Genomic DNA, 26,395 nt, shown 5'->3' with positions numbered 1-26,395 from the left:
GCAGCTAGAGGAGCCGTCTCGCACGATGGCTCCCCTCAGACCCTGAGCAGCTGCTCCGGATTACGCCGCCACCGCAGCAGTTCTGCCGGCAGAGCCACTTCCTGCTGAGGCCAGCTTGAAGCGGCCTGTTGACAGTGATGGACTTTTTAACGAGCCCGAGATGTGACATCAACACGGGCTTCCTGTCCAAAGTTGTTAACCTCTGAGAGCCGCTTGTCTCGGGATGGCAAACCCGCGGTGTGGCCAACGCATGTGGAGAGCACGGGTGCGGCGCCACACGCAGGCGCACGAGCAAAATACACCTCTCAGGTCATCTGTACCAATCAAATCACTGGAACTGAGCAAGGTGGCACCTGAAATGGAGCAGTAGATCAGCGCAGGGTTACGTCTGCTCAGCTCCTCGTATCCTAAACCCATCAGAGCAAGTTTGCCTGGCAGGAAGTTCTCCATCAGCACGTCGCAAACACCTGCAAGCTAATAACAAATAAATGAGCAAATCAACAAATTAGCTTATCATTATAGATGTCCGATAATGGCTCTATTGCCGATATCCAATATTTCGATATTGTCAAAATCTTAATTACCGAATCCGATATCAACCGATACCGATATATACAGACGTGGAATTCACAAACTATTATGCCTAATTTTGTTGTGATGCCCCGCTGGATGCATTAAACCAGTGGTTCTCAACCTTTTTTCAGTGATGTACCCCCTGTGAACATTTTTTTAATTCAAGTAACCCCTAATCAGAGCAAAGCATTTTTGGTTGGAAAAAAAGAGATAGAGAAGTAAAATACAGCACTATGTCATTAGTTTCTGATTTATTAAATTGTATAACAGTGCAAAATATTGCTTATTTGCAGTGGTCTTTCTTCAACTATTTGGAAAAAAGGATATAAAAATAACTAAAAGCTTGTTGAAAACAAACAAGTGATTTCAATTATAAATAAATATTTCTACACAAAGAGGTAATCATGAACTTAAAGTGCCCTCTTCTGGGATTGTAGTAGAGATCCATCTGGATTCATGAACTTAATTCTAAACATTTCTTCACAAAAAATAAAATCTTTAACATCAATATTTTTGGAACATGTCCACAAAAAATCTAGCTGTCAACACTGAATAATGCATTGTCGCATTTTTTTTCACGGTTTATGAACTTGCACTCATATTTTGTTGAAGTATTATTCAATAAATATATTTATAAATGGTTTTTGAATTGTTGCTATTTTTAGAATATTTTAAAAATATCTCACGTACCCCTTGGCATACTTTCAAGTACCCCCTGGGGTACGCGTACCCCTATTTGAGAAACACTGCATTAAACAATGTAACAAGGTTTTCCAAAATAAATCAACTGAAGTTATGGAAAAAAAAAAGCCAACATGGCAATGCCATGTTTATTATTGAAGTCACAAAGTGCATTATTTTTTTAACATGCCTCAAAACAGCAGCTTGGAATTTGGGACATGCTCTGCCTGAAAGCGCATGAGGAGGTTGAGGTGGGCGGGGTTGAGGTAGGGGTGTAGGAGGTAGCGGGGGTGTATATTGTAGCGTCCTGGAAGAGTTAGTGCTGCAAGGGTCCTAGGTATTTGTTCTGTTGTGTTTATGTTGTGTTACGGTGCAGATGTTCTCCCGAGATGTGTTTTTCATTCTTGTTTGGTGTGGGTTCACAGTGTGGCGCATATTTGTAACAGTGTTAACGTTGTTTATTCGGCCACCCTCAGTGTGACCTGTATGGCTGTTGACCAAGTATGACTTGCATTCACTTGTGTGTGTTACAAGCTGTAGATCAGGGGTGTCAAAATAATTTTAGATCGAGACCCACATGGAGAAAAACCGGACTGGTAAAATCACGGCACAATAACTTAAAAATAAAGATGACTACAGATTGTTTTCTTTGTTTAAAAATAGAACAAGCACATTCTGAAAATTTACTAATTATAATGTTGTTGGTTTTTTTTAATTACACTTACGTGTTGTGGTTAATAGCATTCTGTCGTTATTTATATTTTCTGAATAAATTATGTGATAATGTTCATCAGTCAACTCATTGGTGTTAATTTTCAATCTATCAAGATAAAAAGATAATATCAAAGTCAAATTACAGAATTTTATTTATGTAGTTTGGTCATTTTCCTCGACTGGTACACTAACACCATGTGGTTTATTTTGTACATATGTAGCATCATCGACAAAGATACAAAGAATTGCTATTGTGACATCTAGTGGACACATTTAGAACAGCAGTTTCTTTCATTCAAAAATTCCGGCTCATTTTTATACGTAGTAAACTCATCCGGCGGGCCAGATAAATCCAATCCAATCCACTTTATTTATATAGCACATTTAAACATCAATAACGTTTCCAAAGTGCTGCACAGCCATGTTAAAAACAATATTAAAAAAAACAATATTATGCTCAACCAATGACTGAATTAAAACAAAAATAAATAAATATAAAACCAATATAAAAAAATATGATTAAAAACTATTTTAAAGGGTAAAATCAATTAAAACAGTAAAATCAATCAATCAATCAATGTTTACTTATATAGCCCTAAATCACTAGTGTCTCAAAGGGCTGCACAAACCACCACTACTGCCCTCGGTAATGGCACCATTCCCAAAGTATGTGGGCTCTATTGATAACCTCACTAACAACTTTAACGACGCCCTGCGCGAAACCATTGATAACATAGCACCGCTAAAGTTAAAAAAGGCTCCAAAAAAGCGCACCCCGTGGTTTACAGAAGAAACTAGAGCTCAGAAATTATTATGTAGAAAGCTGGAACGCAAATGGCGCACGACTAAACTTGAGGTGCACCATCAAGCATGGAGTGATGGTTTAATAACTTATAAACGCATGCTTACCTTAGCTAAAGCTAAATATTACTCAAATCTCATCCACCGTAATAAAAACGATCCTAAATTTTTGTTTAGTACGGTAGCATCGCTAACCCGACAAGGGACCCCTTCCAGTAGCTCAACCCACTCAGCTGATGACTTTATGCAATTCTTTAGTAAGAAAATTGAAGTCATTAGAAAGGAGATTAAAGACAATGCGTCCCAGCTACAACGGGGTTCTATTAACACTGACACGATGGTATATACGGCGGATACTGCCCTCCAAAATAGTTTCTCTTGTTTTGAGGAAATAACATTAGAGGAATTGTTACAACGTGTAAATGGAATAAAACAGACAACATGTTTACTTGACCCTCTTCCTGGGAAACTGATCAAGGAGCTCTTTGTATTATTAGCTCCATCAGTGCTAAATATTATAAACTTATCACTCTCCTCGGGCACTGTTCCACTAGCATTCAAAAAAGCGGTTATTCATCCTCTTCTTAAAAGACCTAACCTCGATCCTGACCTCATGGTAAACTACCGACCGGTGTCTCACCTTCCCTTTATTTCAAAAATCGTAATCAAAGTGTATAAAAAACACAGAGGACAACAGAGGACAGAAGACCATACAACTCAAGTAGTGTTAAAAGCTGTTCGGGGCCTGATGCGGCCCGCGGGCCGTACGTTTGACACCCCTGCTGTAGATATTATGTGGTTGAGCCGGCAGACAAAGGCAGTGCCTTAAAGACATGCCCCCAATATTGTTGCCTGGGTGGAAATCGGGAGAAAATCGGGAGAATGGTTGCCCCTGGAGATTTTCGGGAGGGGCTCTGAAATCCGAGTCTCCCAGGAAAATCGGGAGGGTTGGCAAGTATGACTGGGAGACGCAACTGCTCTGTACTTCTCCTTACGTCCGTGTACCTCTCCCAATAACTGCATTTTAAAAAGTCATAAATTTTACTTTTTGAAACCGATTCCGATAAATTCCGATATTACATTAGAAAACATTTATCGGCCGATAATATCGGCAGTCCAATTCTACTTGTCATGCCAACAATAACAATGAGCGTACCTCCTGGATGAGCTTGGCTCCTCTGGGATGTTTCAGGTCGACGGCGACACTCTGCAATCAGGACTTCAACGTTTACTTTGGTCAAGAGCAATCCAGTTGTCTCTGCGGTCACAAACCGTACTTTTTTATTGCGGTTGACACTGAGGAAGTAGACGCTCTCTGAACCGACGAAGGGTGGACCCCACGCTCGGGTGTCGTCACCGGTACCTGTGGATTAGTACATAGGACACAAGCAGTTCGATACTGGCCGCCTAGTAACAATAAGCTAGCTTGATGACACCGCTCACCTGGTTTCTCCACCTTGATGACTTCAGCGCCCAGGTCTCCCAGCATCATGGTGGCGAAAGGTCCAGCCAGGACGCTGCATACACACAGCAGTCATATAATGCGGTTCTTTCGGGGGGGTGTTGTTCTTACCGGGTCAGGTCCAGCACTCTGACACCCTCCAATGGCCGCCTGTCAGCACCTGCAGACATGTCACATGTTCAAAAGATTACAAAGTATGTGTTTTCTGGTGACAATTATTCACAGTGACAACATTGTGTGACCCGTACAGGCGTCCACCAGCGTGATGAGATGGGTATTTTTTTAACATAAGGAGGAGTAAAAAGCAAGTTTTGCTTAATCCTAATCTTCCTTTATGTCTCAATATGTAGTAATCCTATTCAACTGTATCAATACATCAACATGGGTCGGTTTGCGGAAGACGGTTTAACCCACTTTATTCTATTTCTTTTTTTCCGTTTCTTAATTACAAAAGCCTTTTTTGGACAATACATTTTTTGTAACTGATTTTTTTATGTTTAAATTATATGAACTTAGTTAGTTTTTTTACATGCTGACAATTTCAGTGAAAAAAATCGAAAGCAAAATTTGTGTGTACAAAAATTTTGTTTGTTAAAATTCAGTGTTTTAAAATCCACTGTGTAAAAATGTCTGAATTTAAATAATTAAGTTTGTTTACATTCAGTGTAAAAAATGTGTGTGTTAAAAAAAATTCAGTTTGTTAACATTTTTTTTAACCAGTGTATTTGTTAGTGTATAACAATTCAGTGTAAAAAATCTGTATTTAAAAATTCAGTATTTTAAAATTCACCGTGCAAAAATTCAGTGTAAAAAATAAGTTTGTTAAAATTTTGTGTAAAAATGTCTGAATTTAAAAATAAAGTTTGTTAAAATTCAGTGTAAAAATGTTTGTTAAAAAAAATTCATTCAGTGTCTTATTTGGTGTATAAAAATTAGGTGTAAAAAAAGGCGTGTTTAAAAATGTTGTGTTTTAAAATTCACCGTGTAAAAATTCAGTCTAAAAATGTCTGAATTTAAAAATTAAGTTTGTTAAAATTTTGTGTAAAAATGCCTGAATATAAAAATAAAGTTTGCTAAAATTCAGTGTAAAAATGTCTGAATTTAACAATTAAGTTTGTTAAAATTTTGTGTAAAAATGCCTGAATGTAAAAATAAAGTTTGCTAAAATTCAGTGTAAAAATGTGTGTGTTTATAAATTCAATTTAACATTTTATTTATTTAGTGTAGTGTAAAAAATCTGTATTTAAAAATTCAGTATTTTAAAATTCAGTGTTTTAAAATTCACCGTGTAAAAATTCAGTGTAAAAAATCAGTTTGTTAAAATTTTGTGGAAAAATATCTGCATTTAAAAATAAAGTTTGTTAAAATTCAGTGTAAAAATATTTGTGTTAAAAAATTTCATTCAGTGTCTTATTTGGTGTATAAAAATGAAGTGTAAAAAAGGTGTGTTTAAAAATGTTGTGTTTTAAAATTCAGTGTAAAAATTCAGTCTAAAAATGTCTGAATTTAAAAATTAAGTTTGTTAAAGTTTTGTGTAAAAATGCCTGAATGTAAAAATAAAGTTTCCTAAAATTCAGTGTAAAAATGTGTGTGTTTATAAATTCAATTTAACATTTTTTTTATTCAGTGTCTTTGTTGGTGTATAACAATTCAGTGTAAAAAATCTGTATTTAAAAATTCAGTATTTTAAAATTCAGTGTTTTAAAATTCACCGTGTAAAAATTCAGTCTAAAAAATCAGTTTGTTAAAATTTTGTGGAAAAATATCTGAATTTAAAAATAAAGTTTGTTAAAATTCGGTGTAAAAATATTTGTGTTAAAAAAATTTCATTCAGTGTCTTATTTGGTGTATAAAAATTAAGTGTAAAAAAGGTGTGTTTAAAAATGTTGTGTTTTAAAATTCACTGTATAAAAATTCTGTGTAAAAATGTCTGAATTTAAAAATTAAGTTTGTTAAAAGTTTGTGTAAAAATGCCTGAATGTAAAAATAAAGTTTGCTAAAATTCAGTGTAAAAATGTGTGTGTTTATAAATTAAATTTAACATTTTTTTTATTCAGTGTCTTTGTTGGTGTGTAACAATTCAGTGTAAAAAATCTGTATTTAAAAATTCAGTATTTTAAAATTCAGTGTTTTAAATTTCACCGTGTAAAAATTCAGTGTAAAAAATCAGTTTGTTAAAATTTTGTGGAAAAATATCTGAATTTAAAAATAAAGTTTGTTAAAATTCAGTGTAAAAATATTTGTGTTAAAAAATTTTCATTCAGTGTCTTATTTGGTGTATAAAAATTAAGTGTAAAAAAGGTGTATTTAAAAATGTTGTGTTTTAAAATTCACTGTGTAAAAATTCAGTGTAAAAATGTCTGAATTTAAAAATTAAGTTTGTTAAAATTTTGTGTAAAAATGCCTGAATGTAAAAATAAAGTTTGCTAAAATTCAGTGTAAAAATGTGTGTGTTTATAAATTCAATTTAACATTTTTTTATTCAGTGTCTTTGTTGGTGTATAACAATTCAGTGTAAAAAATCTGTATTTAAAAATTCAGTATTTTAAAATTCAGTGTTTTTAAATTCACCGTGTAAAAATTCAGTGTAAAAAATCAGTTTGTTAAAATTTTGTGTAAAAATGTCTGAATTTAAAAATAAAGTTTGTTAAAATTCAGTGTAAAAATGTTTGTGTTAAAAAAAATTCATTCAGTGTCTTATTTGGTGTATAAAAATTAAGTGTAAAAAAAGGTGTTTAAAAATGTTGTGTTTTAAAATTCAGTGTAACAATTCAGTCTAAAAATGTCTGAATTTAAAAATTAAGTTTGTTAAAGTTTTGTGTAAAAATGCCTGAATGTAAAAATAAAGTTTGCTAAAATTCAGTGTAAAAATGTGTGTTTATAAATTCAATTTAACATTTTTTTATTCAGTGTCTTTGTTGGTGTATAACAATTCAGTGTAAAAAATCTGTATTTAAAAATTCAGTATTTTAAAATTCAGTGTTTTAAAATTCACCGTGTAAAAATTCAGTGTAAAAAATCAGTTTGTTAAAATTTTGTGGAAAAATATCTGAATTTAAAAATAGAGTTTGTTAAAATTCAGTGTAAAAATATTTGTGTTAAAAAATGTTCATTCAATGTCTTATTTGGTGTATAAAAATTAAGTGTAAAAAAGGTGTGTTTAAAAATGTTGTGTTTTAAAATTCACTGTGTAAAAATTCAGTGTAAAAATGCCTGAATTTAAAAATTAAGTTTTTTAAAATTTTGTGTAAAAATGCCTGAATGTAAAAATAAAGTTTGCTAAAATTCAGTGTAAAAATGTGTGTGTTTATAAATTCAATTTAACATTTTTTTTATTCAGTGTCTTTGTTGGTGTATAACAATTCAGTGTAAAAAATCTGTATTTAAAAATTCAGTATTTTAAAATTCAGTGTTTTAAAATTCACCGTGTAAAAATTCAGTGTAAAAAATCAGTTTGTTAAAATTTTGTGTAAAAATGTCTGAATTTACAAATAAAGTTTGTTAAAATTCAGTGTAAAAATGTTTGTGTTAAAAAAAATTCATTCAGTGTCTTATTTGGTGTATAAAAATTAGGTGTAAAAAAAGGTGTGTTTAAAAATTTCGTGTTTTAAAATTCACCGTGTAAAAATTCAGTCTAAAAATGTCTGGATTTAAAAATTAAGTTTGTTAAAATTTTGTGTAAAAATGCCTGAATGTAAAAATAAAGTTTGCTAAAATTCAGTGTAAAAATGTGTGTGTTTATAAATTCAATTTAACATTTTTTTTATTCAGTGTCTTTGTTGGTGTATAACAATTCAGTGTAAAAAATCTGTATTTAAAAATTCAGTGTTTTAAAATTCACCGTGTAAAGATTCAGTGTAAAAAATCAGTTTGTTAAAATTTTGTGTAAAAATGTCTGAATTTAAAAATAGTTTGTTAAAATTCAGTGTAAAAATGTTTGTGTTAAAAACAACTTCATTCATTGTCTTATTTAGTGTATAAAAATTAAGTGTAAAAAAGGTTTTTAAAAATGTTGTGTTTTAAAATTCACCGTGTAAAAATTCAGTCTAAAAATATCTGAATTCAAAAATTAAGTTTGTTAAAATTTTGTGTAAAAATGCCTGAATGTAAAAATTAAGTTTGTTTCAGTGTAAAAATGTGTGTGTATAAATTCAATTTAACATTTTTTTTATTCAATGTCTTATTTGGTATACAAAAATTCAGTGTAAAAACATGTGTTTAAAAAAAATCAGTGTTTCAAAATTCACTACGTAAAAATTCAGTGTATAAGTGTCTGAGGTTAAAAATTAAGTTTGTTAAAATTCAGTGTAAAACATTCAGTTTCTATCTGTGATGAGATGGCGACTTGTCCAGGGTGTACCCGCCTTCCGCCCAAATGCACCTGAGAAAGGCTCCAGCAACCCCCGCAAGCCCAAAAGGGACAAGTGGTAGAAAATGGATAGATTTATAGGAGAGAAAAAAAATAATTTAGTGTTTTAAAATTTGGTTTGTTAAAAGTCAGTGTATAAACAATTAGTTTGAACAATATGTGTGTTTAAAAATTCAGTTTAAAGTTAAAGTACCAATGATTGTCACACACACACACACTAGGTGTGGTGAAATGTGTCCTCAGCATTTTACCCATCCCCTAGGTCAGTGGTTTTCAACCATTTATCAGTGATGTACCCCCTGTGAACATTTTTTTTAATTCAAGTACCCCCTAATCAGAGCAAAGCATTTTTGGTTGAAAAAAGAGAGATAAATAAGTAAAATACAGCACCATGTCATCAGTTTCTGATTTATTAAATTGTATAACAGTGCAAAATATTGCTCATTTGTAGTGGTTTTTCTTGAACTATTTGGAAAAAAATATATAAAAAAAAAAAAAAACTTGTTGAAACAAACAAGTGATTCAATTATAAATAAAGATTTCTACACATAGAAGTAATCATCAACTTAAAGTGCCCTCTTTGGGGATTGTAATAGAGATCCATCTGGATTCATCAACTTCATTCTAAACATTTCTTCACAAAATAAGAAATCTTTAACATCAATATTTATGGAACATGTCCACAAAAAATCGAGCTGTCAACACTGAATATTGCATTGTTGCATTTCTTTTCACAGTTTATGAACTTACATTCATATTTTGTTGAAGTATTATTCAATAAATATATTTATAAAGGATTTCTGAAGTGTTGCTATTTTTAAAATATTTTTGAAAAATCTCACGTAGCCCTTGGCATACCTTCAAGTACCCCCAGGGGTAGGCGTACCCCCATTTGAGAACCAATGCCCTCGGTCACTGTTAAAATTCAAGTATTTAAAAATTAATGTAAAAAAACAAGTGCAGAAAAATGTGTTCAAAAGTCAAGACTCACTTCCGGTAAATTAAATCTTAAAACCATTCAATCAGGTAAGTTTGAAGCAACAACTGTCTGCATTTTAAAGGCCTACTGAAAGCCACTACTAGCGACCACGCAGTCTGATAGTTTATAAATCAATGATGAAATATTAACATTGCAACACATGCCAATACGGCCTGGTTATTTTACTAAAGTGCAATTTTAAATTTCGCGCTGAAAAATCCTGCTGAAAACGTCTCGGTATGATGACGCCTGCGTGTGACGTCACGGATTGCAGAGGACATTTTGTGCCAGCATCGTGCCCAGCTATTAAGTCGTCTGTTTTCATCGCAAAATTCCCCAGTATTCTGGACATCTGTGTTGGTTAATCTTTTGCAATTTGTTCAATGAACAATGGAGACATCAAAGAAGAAAGCTGTAGGTGGGAAGCGGTGTACTGCGGACGGCTTTGGCAACCCAAACACAGGTCGGTGTTTCATTGTTTACATTCCCGAAAGATGACAGTCAAGCTTTACTATGGAACAGCGATGTCAAGCGAACACGGTTGGATCGGACCACACACACAAATTACAGTGTATTATGCAGCGATCATTTTCACCATTGTGTATTCTAAAGGCGATCTATGTTGTGTGCTACTCCAGCATCAATATCAGCAGCGTCCTCCTGACCGTCACCGTCAGCGTCGGGTTCAAAGCGGTATGGCTCTATCCCTTGTTGTGGTTGGGCCTGGCCGAGTGGTCCTGCCACGGTGCGTGCCTCTCACAGCATCTTCCCTATCTGAATCGCTTCCACTGCCCTCTAGTCTTTTTTTTTTCTTTTTTCTAGTCCTTCACTCTCACTTTCCTCATCCACGAATCTTTCATCCTCGCTCAAATTAATGGGGAAATTGTCGCTTTCTCGGTACGAATCGCTCTCGCTGCTGGTGGCCATGATTGTAAACAATGTGAGGAACTCCACAACCCGTGACGTCACGCGCACATCATCTGCTACTTCCGGTACAGGCAAGGCTTTTTTTATTAGCGACCAAAAGTTGCGAACTTTATCGTGGATGTTCTCTACTAAATCCTTTCAGCAAAAATATGGCAATATCGCGAAATGATCAAGTATGACACATAGAATGGACCTGCTATCCCCGTTTAAATAAGAAAATCGCATTTCAGTAGGCCTTTAACGAACATTTTTAAACAAAAACTTTGCTCCCACATGTTTATTCACTTAAATCGTTAGCAAAAAATCAACTTACAAAAGTCAAACCTAAAAAAAAAACCTTTCGTGATAAAGACACCAATTAACCTCCATTGATTTGACCTTACCGCTTATGAAGCACGCCAGTTCCAATTCTGGCCAACAGGTGGCACTGTGGCTGCGAAATGTGGCATGTGTGTTTTATTTGCTTGTAGAAGAAGTACTTCACGAGTCAATCAACTTCTAATTACTTTGTCGAAGGATTCTAAACTCTAAAGCGTGCCACAATGAGTTAATATCAATAAAATGTAACAATCATTGACAAACTGATGTATAACGCTTGGTGTTTGCAGTCAATTGTTGGAAAATAAGACCCAACAGGAAACACTGACGACGACGACTTCAATTGTCCGCGTGCGACTAGCTTGACGACTCAGACTTCGACCTGCTGATTAATTTATTCATAAACAATAGGCTTCTAGTTTTATGTTGTTGGTACCTGTTCCGGTGTGGGACAGCCACCGTCCACCAGTTGAAACTTTCATACTTTTATTCCTCGGTGTCAGAGAGACAAGACCTGGGGAACAAACTGCCCACAGGCGTTTGGACGAGGATATACGGAGCGACATTTTGCCCCCTGCTAATGTCAATGCAGACATTCTGGCGCCTTTTTCCGGTACAAGCTTTTCAGAATAAACCACAGCGAGTCAAGCTAAACAGGAGAACATTTTATTTTGAGGTAAAACATCTGATTGGTTGACGGGAAGCGTTCTTGAATGAGTTGTGATAACTTACGTTATTGTCGACATTCTGGCGCTCATTTCCGGTACAAGGTTTTCAAAATAAACCAGTGAGTGACGCTAAAGAGGAGAACATTTTATTTCTCGTGAAAACAGTTAAAACGTCAAATTGTTTGATGGTAAAGCGTTCTTCCAATGAATTGTGTTAATGTATGCCCTTGTCGATATTCTGCCGCCTTTTCCGGTCAAGCTTTTCAAAATAAACCAGTGAGTGATGCTAAAGAGGAAAACATTTTATTTCTCGTGAAAACAGTTAAAACGTCAAATTGTTTGATGGTAAAGCGTTCTTCCAATGAGTTGTGTTAATTTATGCCCTTGTCGATATTCTAGCGCCATTTCCGGTACAAGCTTTTCAAAATAAACCAGTGAGTGAAGCTAAAGAGGAGAACATTTTATTTCTCGTGAAAACAGTTAAAACGTCTTATTGTTTGATAGGAAGCGTTTTTCCTATGAGTTGTGTTAATTTATGCACTTGTCGATATTCTGGCGCCTTTTCCGGTCAAGCTTTTCAAAATAAACCAGTGACTGACGCTAAAGAGGAGAACATTTTATTTCTTGTGAAAACAGTTAAAACGTAAAATTGTTTGATAGGAAGTGTTCTTCCTATGAGTTTTGTTAACTCACCGTATTTCCTTGAATTGCCGCAGGGCATATAGTGTGCGCCTGCTTTGAATTAAACTTGCTTCGCAAAATAATTAGCGCATGCTAAGTACTACCGCCTGGTCAAACTTGTGACGTCACAAGTGACACTTCCCTTGTCATCATTTTTAAAATGGAGCCGGCTGATTTCAATACCGGTAATTTGAAATTGCATAAAGGGAAGAAGATTAAGAGCCATTCAGTAGGATTTAAGGTCTAAGCTTACATCACACTCAAATTTTTACTGCATGCCTTTGGTAAGTGTCGGAGTAAGAAGAGGTTGTAAAATAATTAGCGCATGCTTACTTTTACCGCACGCCTTTGGTAAGCGCAGGAGTGAGAAGAGGTTTTAAATTAATTAGCCCCCCGGCGGCAATTCAAGGAAATACGGTATGTCATTGTTGACATTCTGGCGCCTTTTTCCGGTACAAGCTTTTCAAAACAAACCAGTGAGTGAAGCTAAACAGGAGAACATTTTATTTCTCGTGAAAACAGTTAAAAAGTCTGGAATGTTTGATGGGAAGTGTTCTTCCAATGAGTTGTGTTAAGTTATCTTGCAGCGCCACTAAGTGGACACAATCACAATTACACCTGACTACCACATGGTAAAATGTACAAGTATAAAACACACTTTTGACGTTTCACGAATAATAAAAACAACAGGGCTTCTTTCAAAGTGGCTTCATAAACAATTGGCATAAATTATGTTTTTTTTTTTTTTTTTTAAAAGCTACTTACATGAAAATGTCAACATCAGTGATGTTGAGCAGTGTTTGGCTCATTGTGGTCAACATTCATACACGATACATGAACAACACGACAACTTGCAACAACATTTTGAGTGCTCAACAAACTTGTTGATCATGTGACTGAATTCATGCACCAGGGAAGACTTGGAAGATTCAAGTCTGTTCCTGTTCAGTTGTTGCTGGATGCACCACCAACTAAAACCAGTGTCAGTATAGTCACATTGAGCAGGTACCGCCCCCTAGCAGACAGAAGTCTGCATTGCACCGGCCAGGCCCAGGTACTCGTGGTCGCCTGCACCCGTGTTAGAGGGCGAGGCCAGAGGCAGGAAGTCGCCCTGGTAGTCTGGGTTGTCCAGGCTCGCCATGCGGGGCAGCGAGCTTTGAGCTGTGTTTAAGTACTCGGGTCCCTCCGTGGCTTTTCGGTCCTCTGGCAGGAAGGGTGGCGAGGAGACACCCCACGCCAGACTCAGGTCCTCGTAGTTGGGATTGTGGACATCTGCGAGGCCGCTCTCAGCCTGGTTGATGTACTCTGCAAGCAAACATCGCTGAGTCATGTCCTCCACTTTGTGAAGTGCTACATGTGTGATTACTGTGAACGCTGAGGTCAACTTGGTCGGCCATGTTGCCTGTGGGGTCGCTGATGTAACGCATGGCGAGGCTGTTTGTGCGCGTCGGATGAGCCTGCAGACACAGAAACGGGTCAAAGCGCCGGTGTAATGTCCTTTTGAAATAAATCAATCCAGTCCAATCCACTTTATTTATACAACACATTTAAACAGCAAGAACATTTCCAAAGTGCTGCACAGCCATGTTAAAAACAATATTAAAAACAATATTATGCTCCACCAATGACTGAATTAAAACAAAAAATAAATAAATCCATCCATCCGTCTTCTTCCGCTTATCCGAGGTCGGGTCGCGGGGGCAGCAGCCTAAGCAGGGAAGCACAGACTTCCCTCTCCCCAGCCACTTTGTCTAGCTCTTCCCGGGGAGGCGTTCCCAGGCCAGCCGGGAGACGTAGTCTTCCCAACGTGGTCCTACTGGTTGGACGTGCCCTAAAGTGTTCGGGTGGCATCCTGACCAGATGCCCGAACCACCTCATCTGGTTCCTCTCCAAGTGGAGGAGCAGCGGGTTTACTTTGAGTTCCATCCGGATGGCAGAGCTTCTCACCCTATCTCTAAGGGAGAGCCCCACCACACGGCGGAGGACACTCATTTCGGCCGCTTGTACCCGTGATCTCGTCCTTTTGGTCATGACCCAAAGCTCATGACCATAGGTGAGGATGGGAACGTAGATCGACCGGTAAATTGAGAGCTTTGCCTTCCGGCTCAGCTCCTTCTTCACCACAACGGATCGATAAAACGTCCGCATTACTGAAGACGCCGCACCGATCCGCCTGTCGATCTCACGATCCACTCTTCCCCCACTCGTGAACAAGACTCAGAGGTACTTGAACTCCTCCACTTGGGGCAGGGTCTCCTCCCCAACCCGGAGATGGAACTCCACCCTTTTCCGGGCGAGAACCATCGACTCAGACTTGGAGGTGCTGGTTCTCATTCCGGTCACTTCACACTCAGCTGCGAACCGATCCAGTGAATCCAATCCACTTTATTTATATAGCACATTTAAACAACAAGAAAATTTCCAAAGTGCTGCACAGCTATGTTAAAAACAATATTAAAGTGAAGTGAATTAGATTTATATAGCGCTTTTTTCTAGTGACTCAAAGCGCTTTACATAGTGAAACCCAATATCTAAGTTACATTTAAACCAGTGTGGGTGGCACTGGGAGCAGGTGGGTAAAGTGTCTTGCCCAAGGACACAACGGCAGTGACTAGGATGGCGGAAGCGGGAATCGAACCTGCAACCCTCAAGTTGCTGGCACGGCCGCTCTACCAACCGAGCTATGCCATATTAAAAACAATATTATGCTCCAACAATGACTGAATAAAAACAAAAAATAAATAAATATAAAACCAATATAAAAATGAATACGATTAAAAACAATTTTAAAGGGTAAAAGCAATTAAAACAGTAAAATAAAAATCAAAATGTATAAAAAAACACAGAGGACCGAGGACCACACAACTCATGTAGTGTTAAAAGCCAAAGAATAAAAGTGGGTCTTAAGATGAGACTTAAAACCCTCCACTGTGGAAGCAGTTTGAACATGGAGGGGCAGAGTGTTCCAGAGCTTAGGGCCGACCACAGTGAAGGCCCTGTCTCCCCTGGTCTTAAGTCTGGTCTTAGGCACCATGAGCTGGAGCTGGCTCTCGGACCTCAGAGCGCGCGCAGGAGTATAAATTTGGATGAGGTCCGAGATATACTGAGGTGCCAGTCCATGTAAATATTTAAAAACAAACAGCAATGTTTTAAAATCAATTTTAAGATGAACAGGGAGCCAGTGCAAACTCTGAAGAATTGGGGTTATATGCTGGCGTTTCCTGGCCCCTGTCGCGTTCTGGACTAACTGCAACCGGGAGAGAGCTTTTTGGCTGCTGCCAGCATAAAGTGCATTGCAGTAGTTGAAATAAAAGCATGCACGACTTGTTCAAAAAGGTTAAAAGATAAAAACGGTTATACCTTTACTAAAAGACGATGATGATAAAAACACGATTTTAAAACGCCATTGACGTGTTTGTCAAATTTAAAATGGCTGTCTATAGTGACGCCAAGGCTGGTGACTTTGGGACGCACATCATTTTGCAATGGTCCCAAGTCAGTGAGGGCCTGACCAAAAACTGAAATTTCCATTTTTCCCTCATTCATTATCATACTTGCCAACCTTGAGACCTCCGATTTCGGGAGGTGGGGGGTGGAGGGCGTGGTCGGGGGTGGGGCAAAGGTGTGGTTGGGGCATGGGCAGGGGGCGTGGTTAAGAGGGGAGGAGTATATTTACATCCACAATTCACCAACTCGAGTATTTCATATATACCGTTATTTCATATATATATATATATGTATATATATATATATATATATATATATATATATATGTATGAAATACTTGACTTTCTGTGAATTCTAGCTATATATATTTATTTTATTATATATATAAATAAAAGAAATAGTTGAATTTCAGATGGCACCTGTCAAATACAAACACAGTTGTTCTACTAACTGTATTGTGCTTGCTGGTTACTAAAAAAAAAAAAAACTATTTGAGTAACCTTTGTTCTGCCATGTACGTACTAGGGAGAGTCATTTGCCATCAGGTGCGCAAAACCACGTAAATCGTTGGCCAATCAAAAAGCAACCCTATAACGCTATAGCCAACATTCACCAGGAAATGGCAAAAGACAACATAGAATCACTATTTTTTTTTTTTCTTAATGATTGTCACACACTCTTGGTGTGGCGAAATTATTCTCTGCATTTGACCCATCACCCTTGAATACGGCGTCGCCATGGCTGTAACTTCTTCTTTCTTCTGCTTCGTCTCCTTGTGTGTGCAGTTTTTTTATTAAAATCCGTAGATGTTGTTACGTGATTGGACAGGCAAGCTGTTTATATTGTGGGAAAGCGGACGTGAAAACAGGCTGTCCCCACTCAGGTCTGCATGAAGAACTTGAATTTCGGGAGAAAATTTGTTCCGGGAGGTTTTCGGGAGAGGTGCTGAATTTCGGGATCCATCCATCCATCCATTTTCTACCGCTTATTCCCTTTCGGGGTCGCGGGGGGCGCTGGCGCCTATCTCAGCTACAATCGGGCGGAAGGCGGGGTACACCCTGGACAAGTCGCCACCTCATCGCAGGGCCAACACAGATAGACAGACAACATTCACACTCACATTCACACACTAGGGCCAATTTAGTGTTGCCAATCAACTTATCCCCAGGTGCATGTCTTTGGAAGTGGGAGGAAGCCGGAGTACCCGGAGGGAACCCACGCAGTCACGGAGAGAACATGCAAACTCCACACAGAAAGATCCCGAGCCTGGATTTGAACCCAGGACTGCAGGGCCTTCGTATTGTGAGGCAGACGCACTAACCCCTCTGCCACCGTGAAGCCTGGGAGTCTCCTGGAAAATCCGGTAGGGTTGGCAAGTATGTTCATTATTAAAAAATTCTGGGCTAACCAAGCCTTGACGTCGCATAGACAGTTAAGAAGGGGTGTCAGGGGGCCGTGGCCTTTGGAAATTGGCATATAAATTTGGCAGTCATCTGCATAAAAGTGATAGAACACTCCATGTTTCTTGAAAATCTCTCCAAGAGGGAGAATGTATAAGGAAACCAGAATGGGGCCTAAAATAGATCCCTGGGGGACACCACAGTAAAGCAGTAAGGCAGAAGAAGAGGTGTTGTCCCCCAGCCTGACAGAGAAGGACCTCTCAGACAGGTAGGATCTGAACCACAGTAAGGCAGTCCCCCTGACACCCACACAGTCTCTCAGGCGGTCTAAAAGAATGTTGTGGTCGACTATGTCAAAGGCAGCTGTAAGATCTAAAAGCACTAAAATGGCGGAGCTGCCAGAATCAGACATTAAAAGCAAGTTATTAAAAACCTTTAAAAGTGCAGATTCAGTACTGTGCATAAAGGTGCTTACCGTGGCTCTGCAGACAGCGTTGCTATGGTTACCAGGGCCTTTGTGGGGCAGCAAGTACTCCTCGACGTCCACAACATCGTCGGTGTCGTCCGAGCTAAGCAGGCGGGAGTAGAACCTGCCGTCGGATGGGCTGGGCGGGTCACACTGACAAACAAACAAGACTGTTGGAGCCAAGGTTTAGGTCACCAAGGATAATACCGCTAATTTACCTGCAGGACCAGGTACCTGGACGGATCCCGAGCCATCTTGGAGAACTCCACGACGAGTTCCCTGAACCTGGGTCGACTGGACGGGTCGATCATCCAACCTGCGGACACAGACGTTGCTCTTGAATGGACCCGCCTCCTTTTGCGGGTTTAGCGTCCCCGGTGTTCCCCCCGCTTACACTTGACCATCAGCATGTAGACGTCGATGGTGCAGATGGGCGGCTGCGGCAGGCGCTCGCCTCGCTCCAGGACGGACGCCACCTCGCTGGCCGGGATGCTGTCGTACGGCTTGGAGCCGAACGTCATCAGCTCCCACACGGTGACGCCTGGAGAGAAAGTTGATGGACAGGTGGGTGGCGTCAGGTGAAATGAGGGCGTGGCCTGACTTACCGTAACTCCAGACATCACTCTGGTGTGTGTAGGTCCACTGGAGGATGGACTCCAGGGCCATCCACTTGATAGGAACCTGAGCAGAACCCATTTAATGCATGTTATCCTAGCTTAGCGTCACAGCGAAACGCACCTTTCCTCCGTCAGAGTGGTACTCCTTCTCGTCCGCCGTCAGAAGTTTGGCCAGGCCAAAATCTGTGATCTTGACATGATTGGGAGTTTTCACCAGGACGTTCCTCGCGGCCAGGTCCCGGTGTACCAGGTGGCGCTCTTCAAGGTAGCTCATGCCCTGCACAGGTCAATGGGGTGAGATCATCTCTTATAAACTGAAATGCAGGGGTTCCTCAAGGATCAATCCAGGGACCATTTTGCAAAGCAGTCTGCTAGAAATGACGGAAAGCGTCACTCTTCATTGCAAATGACACTTTGATCAAAGTTGGAGTTGGCATGAAACTCATTTTGAGATATTCATCACTCAACTGCCATCTGGTGGCTGAAGGGGATAGTGCACCCCCCAATTTGTCACGTTTTATATGTCAGGTAATATGGGGCCATATGAATACCCTTCCTACTGTGCACCGCTGACTTAATATATCTTGCCTATTATTAAACTTGCAAAAAAACGTGTGTGTACGTTATTTACAAAAAAGGCATTACCGTAAACATTTCTTGAATTAATGTATTCTTTAGAGAGAAAGAGCTGAAGGTAGTCAGTGAGGTTAAAGTCATACTAAAATGGTCTCTAAGGTTGTAAAACATAACTTATACAATTTTGCACAAACAAGGAGATTTTTCAGACTTAGCTGCTATGATGTTTTTGCACTTCTCATATAAATTACTCGGTCCGAGAATCTTTGGGCACCACAAGGTTCCATTTGATTCTTGGGGGTAATGATTCTATTCAAAATCAATACATTTTTAACAACATTGGATGCCAGTTCTATGATTGACTATCCATCCATCCATCTTCTACCGCTTATCTGAGATCGGGTCGCGGGGGCACCAGCCTAAGCCGTGAAGCCCAGACTTCCCTCTCCCCAGCCAATTTGTCCAGCCGGGAGACATAGTCTTCCCAACGTGTCCTGGGTCTTCCCCATGGCCTCCTACCGGTCGGACGTGCCCGAAACGCCTCCCTACGGAGCCGTTCGGGTGGCATCCTGACCAGATGCTCGAACCACTTCATCTGGCTCCTCTCGCTAAGGGAGAGCCCCACCACCCGGCGCCGGAAGCTCATTTCGGCCACTTGAACCCGTGATCTTGTCTTTTCGGTCATAACCCAAAGCTCATGACCATAGGTGAGAATGGGAACGTAAATCTACCGGATTAAGAGTTTTGCCTTCCGGCTCAGCTCCTTCTTCACCACAACGGATCGATACAGTGTCCGCATTACTGAAGACGCTGTCGACCTCACCATCCACTCTTCCCTCACTCATGAACAAGACTGAGAGGTACTTGAACTCCTCCACTTGGGCCAAAATCTCCTCCCCAACCCAGAGATGGCACTCCACAATTTCCGGGCCAGAACTATGAACTCGGACTTGGAGGTGCTGATTCTCATCCTTGTCGCTTCACACTCGGCTGCAAACCGATCCAGTGAGAGCTGAAGATCTTGGCCAGATGAAGCCATCAGGACCACATCATCTGCAAAAAGCAAAAACCTAATCCTGCAGCCACCAAACCAGATACCCTCAACACCCTGACTGCGTCTAGAAATTCTGTCCATAAAAGTTATGAACAGAGTCGGTGACAAAGGGCAGCCTTGGCGGAGTTCCAACCCTCAATGGAAATTGGTTTGACTTACTGCCGGCGATGCGGACCAAGCTCTGACACTGATCATACAGGGAGCGGACCGCCACCATCAGACAGTCCGTTACCCAATACTCTCTGAACACTCTCGGTCGAATGCCTTCTCCAAGTCCACAAAGCACATGTAGACTGGTTGGGCAAACTCCCATGCACCCTGAAGGACCCTGCCGGGAGTATAGCGCTGGTCCACAGTTCCACGACCAGGACGAAAACCACACTGTTCCTCCTCTCCAGTACACCTGAAAAGACCTTACTGGGAAGGCTGAGGAGTGTGATCCCACGATAGTTGGAACACACCCTCCGGTCCCCCTTCTTAAAGAGAGGGACCACCACCCCGGTCTGCCAATCCAGAGGTACCGCCCCCGATGTCCACGTGATGTTGCAGAGTCTTGTCAACAAAGACAGCCCAACAGCATCCAGAGCCTTAAGGAACTCTGGGCAGATCTCATCTACCCCCGGGGCCTTGCCACCAAGGAGCATTTTAACTACCTCAGCAACCTCAGCCCCAGAAATAGGAGAGCACACGACAGATTCCCCAGGCACTGCTTCCTCATTGGAAGACGTGTTGGTAGGATTGAGGAGGTCTTCGAAGTATTCCCTCCACCTATCCACAACATCCGCAGTCGAGGTCAGCAGAACACCATCCGCACCATACACGGTGTGGACAGTGCACTGTTTCCCCTTCCTGAGGCGGCGGATGGTAGTCCAGAATCGCTTCAAAGCAGTCTGGAATTTGTTTTCCATGGCTTCCCCGAACTCCTCCCATGTCCAAGTTTTTGCCTCTGCAACCGCTGAAGCCGCACAGTGCTTAGCCTGTCGGTACCTGTCGGCTGCCTCCTGCCTCCGGAGTCCTATGAGCCAAAAGAGCCCAATAGGTCTCTTTCTTCAGCTTGACATTCCTCACCGCTGGTGCGTGTGTGTATATATATATATATATATATATATATATATATATATATAAATATATATATATATACACACACACACACACACACACACACACACACACACACACACATATATATATACACATACATACAAATAATATACATATATGCATATATATATACATATACACACATATATATATATATATATATATATATATATATATATATTTAAAATAATAACCAAAAAAAATGTAATTATTAATTTATTTTATTTTTTAAAAATGTTTAATTATGACTCATTTTCATGTGGCGTGGGCAATTGCCGGCGCTATCGTTGCATGTGCATAAAAAAACGGCGCCCAAACGAACGGCTTGCAACAGGGAATGGGTTGTCATCGTGTACATAAAAGAACCGGTCCCAAGACTCGATTCGTTCATGAACGTCACATCTCTGTTATGACGTCTGATGCTTGTGTTGTGGGATTTGTAAGTACATGTTTGATATTTTTTTATTTTCATGCAGTTTTTTGTACAGTGTGTACCATCAACCAGCATGAAAATGAGCTTCTGGCTTCAATCTGGCACATTTACATGTTTATATCCGTTAATATGCACTTTCCCGTAAAACACAAGGGGATAAAGATAAAAGTCAAGCTGTCGCGTTGCCTACTTCTCCAGAAGCCAATAAGGGCTTTCTCCTGACAGCGCTCACCTTGGCTATCTGGACGCACCAGTTGAGCAGCCACTGAGCGCCCACGTTCTCTTGGTGGTGTCGCACGTAGTCCAGGAGGCAGCCGTACGCCATCAGCTGAGTCACCAGCTGCACGGACGACGTCAGGCAGATCCCCAGCAGGCGACACACGTGAGGGTGGTCCACCCTCGCCATCACGTACGCCTCCTACAAACAAATCATAGTCACCGTTAGGAGTGGAAATAAATAAGGTTTTCTCGTTCCGATTCCACTTTTGATTCTGCTTAACGATTCAGTTCCATGTCGGTTCTCTCATCGAAAATGATTGAGGAAAAAAGAGAACAAACAGGTGGATTAGCAACAACTGTTTAGTTTAGAGCAGGGTGTACAACCTGCGGCTCGTGAGCCATTTGTGGCTCGCCGGTGTCTTCAGTCAGGCCTGCAGGTTGTCATGAGTTTAATTATGAACATGGCCGGTGGGTATTTTGTCATTAATTTCAGACAATGATCATTATGAAGTTGCCACCATCTTGTGGACAATGTGAGTGAATCGGGGTTTATGACCATGAATTGTACGCGAAGGTGTTCATGAGCACAGCATTTACTTATATGACCTGATTCAAACAACCTTCCTTGGTCATGGCGCAAAAGAAAATGCAACCAACACAAAAACGTCAACACACATGGTCACACACGACCTCCTCACTGAACTTTGTGGGTATTATCACGTTAGTTATCACTTAAGTCACGTCCGTTGTGTCCTTGGGCAAGACACTACACCCTTGCTCCTGATGGGACCTGGTGAGCGCCTTGCATGGCAGCTCCCACCGTCAGTGTGTGAATGTGTGTGTGAATGGGCGAATGTGGAAATACTGTCAAAGCGCTTTTGGCTCCTTAAAAAGGGGTAGAAAAGCGCTATACAAGTATAACCCATCCATCCATCCATCCATCCATCATCTTCCGCTTATCCGAGGTCGGGTCGCGGTGGCAACAGCCTAAGCAGGGAAACCCAGACTTCCCTCTCCCCAGCCACTTCGTCTAGCTCTTCCCGGGGGATCCCGAGGCGTTCCCAGGCCAGCCGGGAGACATAGTCTTCCCAACGTGTCCTGGGTCTTCCCCGTGGCCTCCTACCGGTTGGACGTGCCCTAAACACCTCCCTAGGGAGGCGTTCGGGTGGCATCCTGACCAGATGCCCGAACCACCTCATCTGGCTCCTCTCGATGTGAAGGAGCAGCGGCTTTACTTTGAGTTCCTCCCGGATGGCAGAGCTTCTCACCCTATCTCTAAGGGAGAGCCCCGCCACACGGCGGAGGAAACTCATTTCGGCCGCTTGTACCCGTGATCTTATCCTTTCGGTCATGACCCAAAGCTCATGACCATAGGTGAGGATGGGAACGTAGATCGACCGGTAAATTGAGAGCTTTGCCTTCCGGCTCAGCTCCTTCTTCACCACAACGGACCGGTACAACGTCCGCATTACTGAAGACGCCGCACCGATCCGCCTGTCGATCTCACGATCCACTCTTCCCTCACTCGTGAACAAGACTCCTAGGTACTTGAACTCCTCCACTTGGGGCAGGGTCTCCTCCCCAACCCGGAGATGGCACTCCACCCTTTTCCGGGCGAGAACCATGGACTCGGACTTGGAGGTGCTGATTCTCATTCCGGTCGCTTCACACTCGGCTGCGAACCGATCCAGCGAGAGCTGAAGATCCCGGTCAGATGAAGCCATCAGGACCACATCATCTGCAAAAAGCAGAGACCTAATCCTGCGGTTACCAAACCGGAACCCCTCAACGCCTTGACTGCGCCTAGAAATTCTGTCCATAAAAGTTATGAACAGAATCGGTGACAAAGGACAGCCTTGGCGGAGTCCAACCCTCACTGGAAATGTGTTCGACTTACTGCCGGCAATGCGGACCAAGCTCTGGCACTGATCGTACAGGGAACGGACCCAAGTATAACCCATTTACCATTATAAAAAACGTCCATAAACTATTCAAAACCATTTAAATCAATGCATGACAGGAAAAAGGCAAAACACTCTCTCAACACTTATCCATGTTCATTTTACAGTAGCTGCTTAATATTTCTGATAAAAAACTGAGGTCGTAAACAAGGTAGGTGTCATACTTTCACATATTCTTAACACCCAATTATAATAATTATATCCATTGTATTAATCTAATATGTACCTATATGTATATATACAGTGAAGAAAATAAGTATTTTAACACCCTGCTATTTTGCAAGTTCTCCCACTTAGAAATCATGGAGGGGTCTAAAACGTTCACGGTAGGTGCATGTCCACTGTATGATAGATAACGTAAAAAGAAAAATCCAGAAATCACAATCTATGATTTATTAACAATTTATTCGTGTGATAAAGCTGAAAATAAGTATTTGAACACCAACATTAATATTTGGTGGAGTACCCTTTGTTTGCAATTACAGAGGTCAAACGTTTCCTGTAGTTCTTCACCAGGTTTGCACAGACTGCAGGAGGGAATTTGGCCCACTCCTCCACACAGATCTTCTCTAGATCAGTCAGGTTTCTGGGCTGTCGCTGAGTAACACAAACTTTCAGCTCCCGCCAAACATTTTCAATTGGATTTCGGTCTGGAGACTGGCTAGGCCACTCCAGAACCTTGATATGATTCTTACGAAGCCACTTCTTGGTTTTCCTGGCTTTGTGCTTTGGGTCATTGTCATGTTGGAAGATCCAGCCACGACTCATCTTCAATGATCTGACTGAAGGAAGGAGGTTTTTGGCCAAAATCTCACAATACATGGCTGCAGTCATCCTCTCCTTAATACAGTACAGTCGTCCTGTCCCATGAGCAGAAAAACACACCCAAAGCATGATGCTACCACCCCCTGGCTTCACAGTAGGGATGGTGTTCTTGGGATGGTACGCATCATTCTTCTTCCTCCAAACATGCACAGTGGAATTATGACCGAAAAGGTCAATTTTGGTCTCATCTATCCACAAAACTTTCTCCCATGACTCCTCTGGATCATCCAAAAGGTCATTGGCAAACTTTAGACGGGCCTTAACATGTGCTGGTTTAAGCAGGGGAACCTTCCGTGCCATGCATGATTTCAAACCATGACGTCTTAGTGTATTACCAACAGTGGTCCCAGCTCTTTTCAGGTCATTGACCAAGTCCTGCCGTGTAGTCCTGGGCTGATTCCTCACCTTTCTCACTTTAGCATCATTGAGACCCCACGAGGTGATATCTTGCATGGGGCTCCACTCTGATTGAGATTGACCGTCATGTTTAGCTTCGTCCATTTTCTAATGATTGCTCCAACAGTGCACCTTTTTTCACCAAGCTGCTTGGCAATTTCTCCAGAGCCCTTTCCATCCTTGTGGGGTTGTACAATTTTGTCTCTGGTGTCTTTGGACAGCTCTTTGCTCTTAGCCATGCTGAATGTTTGGGTCTTACTGATTGTATGGGGTGGACAGGTGTCTTTATGCAGCTAACGGCCTCACACAGGTGCATCTGATTCAGGATAATACAGTGGAGTGGAGGAGGACTTTTAAAGGCGGACTAACAGGTCTTTGAGGGTCAGAATTCTAGCTGATAGACAGGTGTTCAAATACTTATTTTCAGCTGAATCACACAAATACATTGTTAAAAAATCATAGATTGTGATTTCAGGATTTTTCTTTTTAGGTTATCTCTCAGTGGACATGCACCTACCGTGAACATTTCAGACCCCTCCATGTTACCATGAATTGATTAACGTGGACCCCGACTTAAACAAGTTGAAAAACTTATTCGGGTGTTACCATTTAGTGGTCAATTGTACGGAATATGTACTGAACTGTGCAATCTACTAATAAAAGTATCAATCAATCAATCAATCAATCCATGATTTGTAAGTGGGAGACCTTGCAAAATAGCAGGGTGTTCAAATACTTAGTTTCTTGACTGTATATATGTGTGTGTGTGTGTGTGTATATATACAGTATGTATGTATATGTATATATATATATATGTGTGTATATATGTATATATGTCTATGTAGATAGACAGACAGACAGACAGACAGACAGACAGACAGACAGACAGACAGACAGACAGACAGATAGACAGATAGACAGATAGATAGATAGATAGATAGATAGATAGATAGATAGATAGATAGATAGATAGAACTACTTAACATGCAGTGGGCTTTTGGCCCACAAATGTGTTTAGTTTAATTCCCAAAAGTTTGGACACCCCTGGTTTACAGGTAACATGACCTTACCAATAGCAAGAGGAACATACGTAGCAATGAAAAAAATCACTTTGGGAAATCAATATAAGAAATAAATACTATTTTGTAGAATTTAACAAAATAAACAAAAGTGGGAATTACGTAAGTGTGACATTTAGTAACATTTTTAAAACTTTAAAAAATCTTTGAAAATATATTGAATGGTTTGTTTACATTTACAAGGTGAAACGCTTATGAAAACCTTCGATTGAAAATTTCAGAAAATGTCGGGTCTTCAAAAACTCCAAGCTATGATCATCAAAATTATGATAATTAAAAGCTTGACATATCTCACTTTGCATGACTTAACATCACGTGTTAGTTTCACATTTGAAGTTGAATTGCTGACATGAATGGACTTTTACACAATATTCAAATGTCATGAGTTTCACCTGTATAATATAATAATCGAGTGAGTGAAAATGTGGCTGCAGGAAAATATGCAACTCTTCACCTCTCGAAAATCAGGAGCACTGTGGCAAACGGTTGCAAGCTTTTGACCGCAAACTTAATCACTGCTTGTACTCTTCCCTGCGGCGGTGAAAGGAGAATATAGTGGCTTACGAGAAGAGGAGCGAGTACTTGCTGCCCGCCTCAGAGCTAGTTGTAATCTGTCTGTCGTTATGCTCATCTAGATGAGAAGGCATT

The 26,395-nt window shown here is 40.4% G+C and overlaps 2 protein-coding genes across 2 annotated transcripts in view; both read right to left on the bottom strand.

The window, feature by feature from the left end:
• The window catches only part of sugct (succinyl-CoA:glutarate-CoA transferase), a 63,764-nt gene extending 52,313 nt beyond the window's left edge, over positions 1–11,451 (bottom strand). Inside the window, exons 1-6 of the mRNA XM_061921471.1 lie at positions 11,261–11,451; positions 4,343–4,391; positions 4,213–4,286; positions 4,047–4,132; positions 3,926–3,976; positions 354–474 (exon numbers count right to left, since the gene is read on the bottom strand). Of these exons, the coding sequence (XP_061777455.1) occupies positions 354–474; positions 3,926–3,976; positions 4,047–4,132; positions 4,213–4,286; positions 4,343–4,391; positions 11,261–11,420 (541 nt within the window). The 5' untranslated portion in view covers positions 11,421–11,451. The remainder of the gene's footprint in view (positions 1–353; positions 475–3,925; positions 3,977–4,046; positions 4,133–4,212; positions 4,287–4,342; positions 4,392–11,260) is intronic.
• A 1,203-nt stretch (positions 11,452–12,654) lies between these two features.
• The window catches only part of LOC133569240 (melanoma receptor tyrosine-protein kinase-like), a 52,578-nt gene continuing 38,837 nt past the window's right edge, over positions 12,655–26,395 (bottom strand). Inside the window, exons 20-27 of the mRNA XM_061921470.1 lie at positions 21,500–21,685; positions 18,225–18,380; positions 18,092–18,167; positions 17,881–18,027; positions 17,705–17,802; positions 17,496–17,639; positions 13,540–13,630; positions 12,655–13,478 (exon numbers count right to left, since the gene is read on the bottom strand). Coding sequence (XP_061777454.1) covers positions 13,189–13,478; positions 13,540–13,630; positions 17,496–17,639; positions 17,705–17,802; positions 17,881–18,027; positions 18,092–18,167; positions 18,225–18,380; positions 21,500–21,685 — 1,188 coding nt within the window. The 3' untranslated portion in view covers positions 12,655–13,188. The remainder of the gene's footprint in view (positions 13,479–13,539; positions 13,631–17,495; positions 17,640–17,704; positions 17,803–17,880; positions 18,028–18,091; positions 18,168–18,224; positions 18,381–21,499; positions 21,686–26,395) is intronic.

The sequence above is a fragment of the Nerophis ophidion genome, linkage group LG15 (genome assembly GCF_033978795.1).
Source record: "Nerophis ophidion isolate RoL-2023_Sa linkage group LG15, RoL_Noph_v1.0, whole genome shotgun sequence".
Classification (NCBI taxonomy): Eukaryota; Metazoa; Chordata; class Actinopteri; order Syngnathiformes; family Syngnathidae; genus Nerophis; species Nerophis ophidion.
The sequence above is the reverse complement of the archived record's forward strand: the minus strand, read 5'-3'. Positions and strand labels throughout refer to the sequence as shown.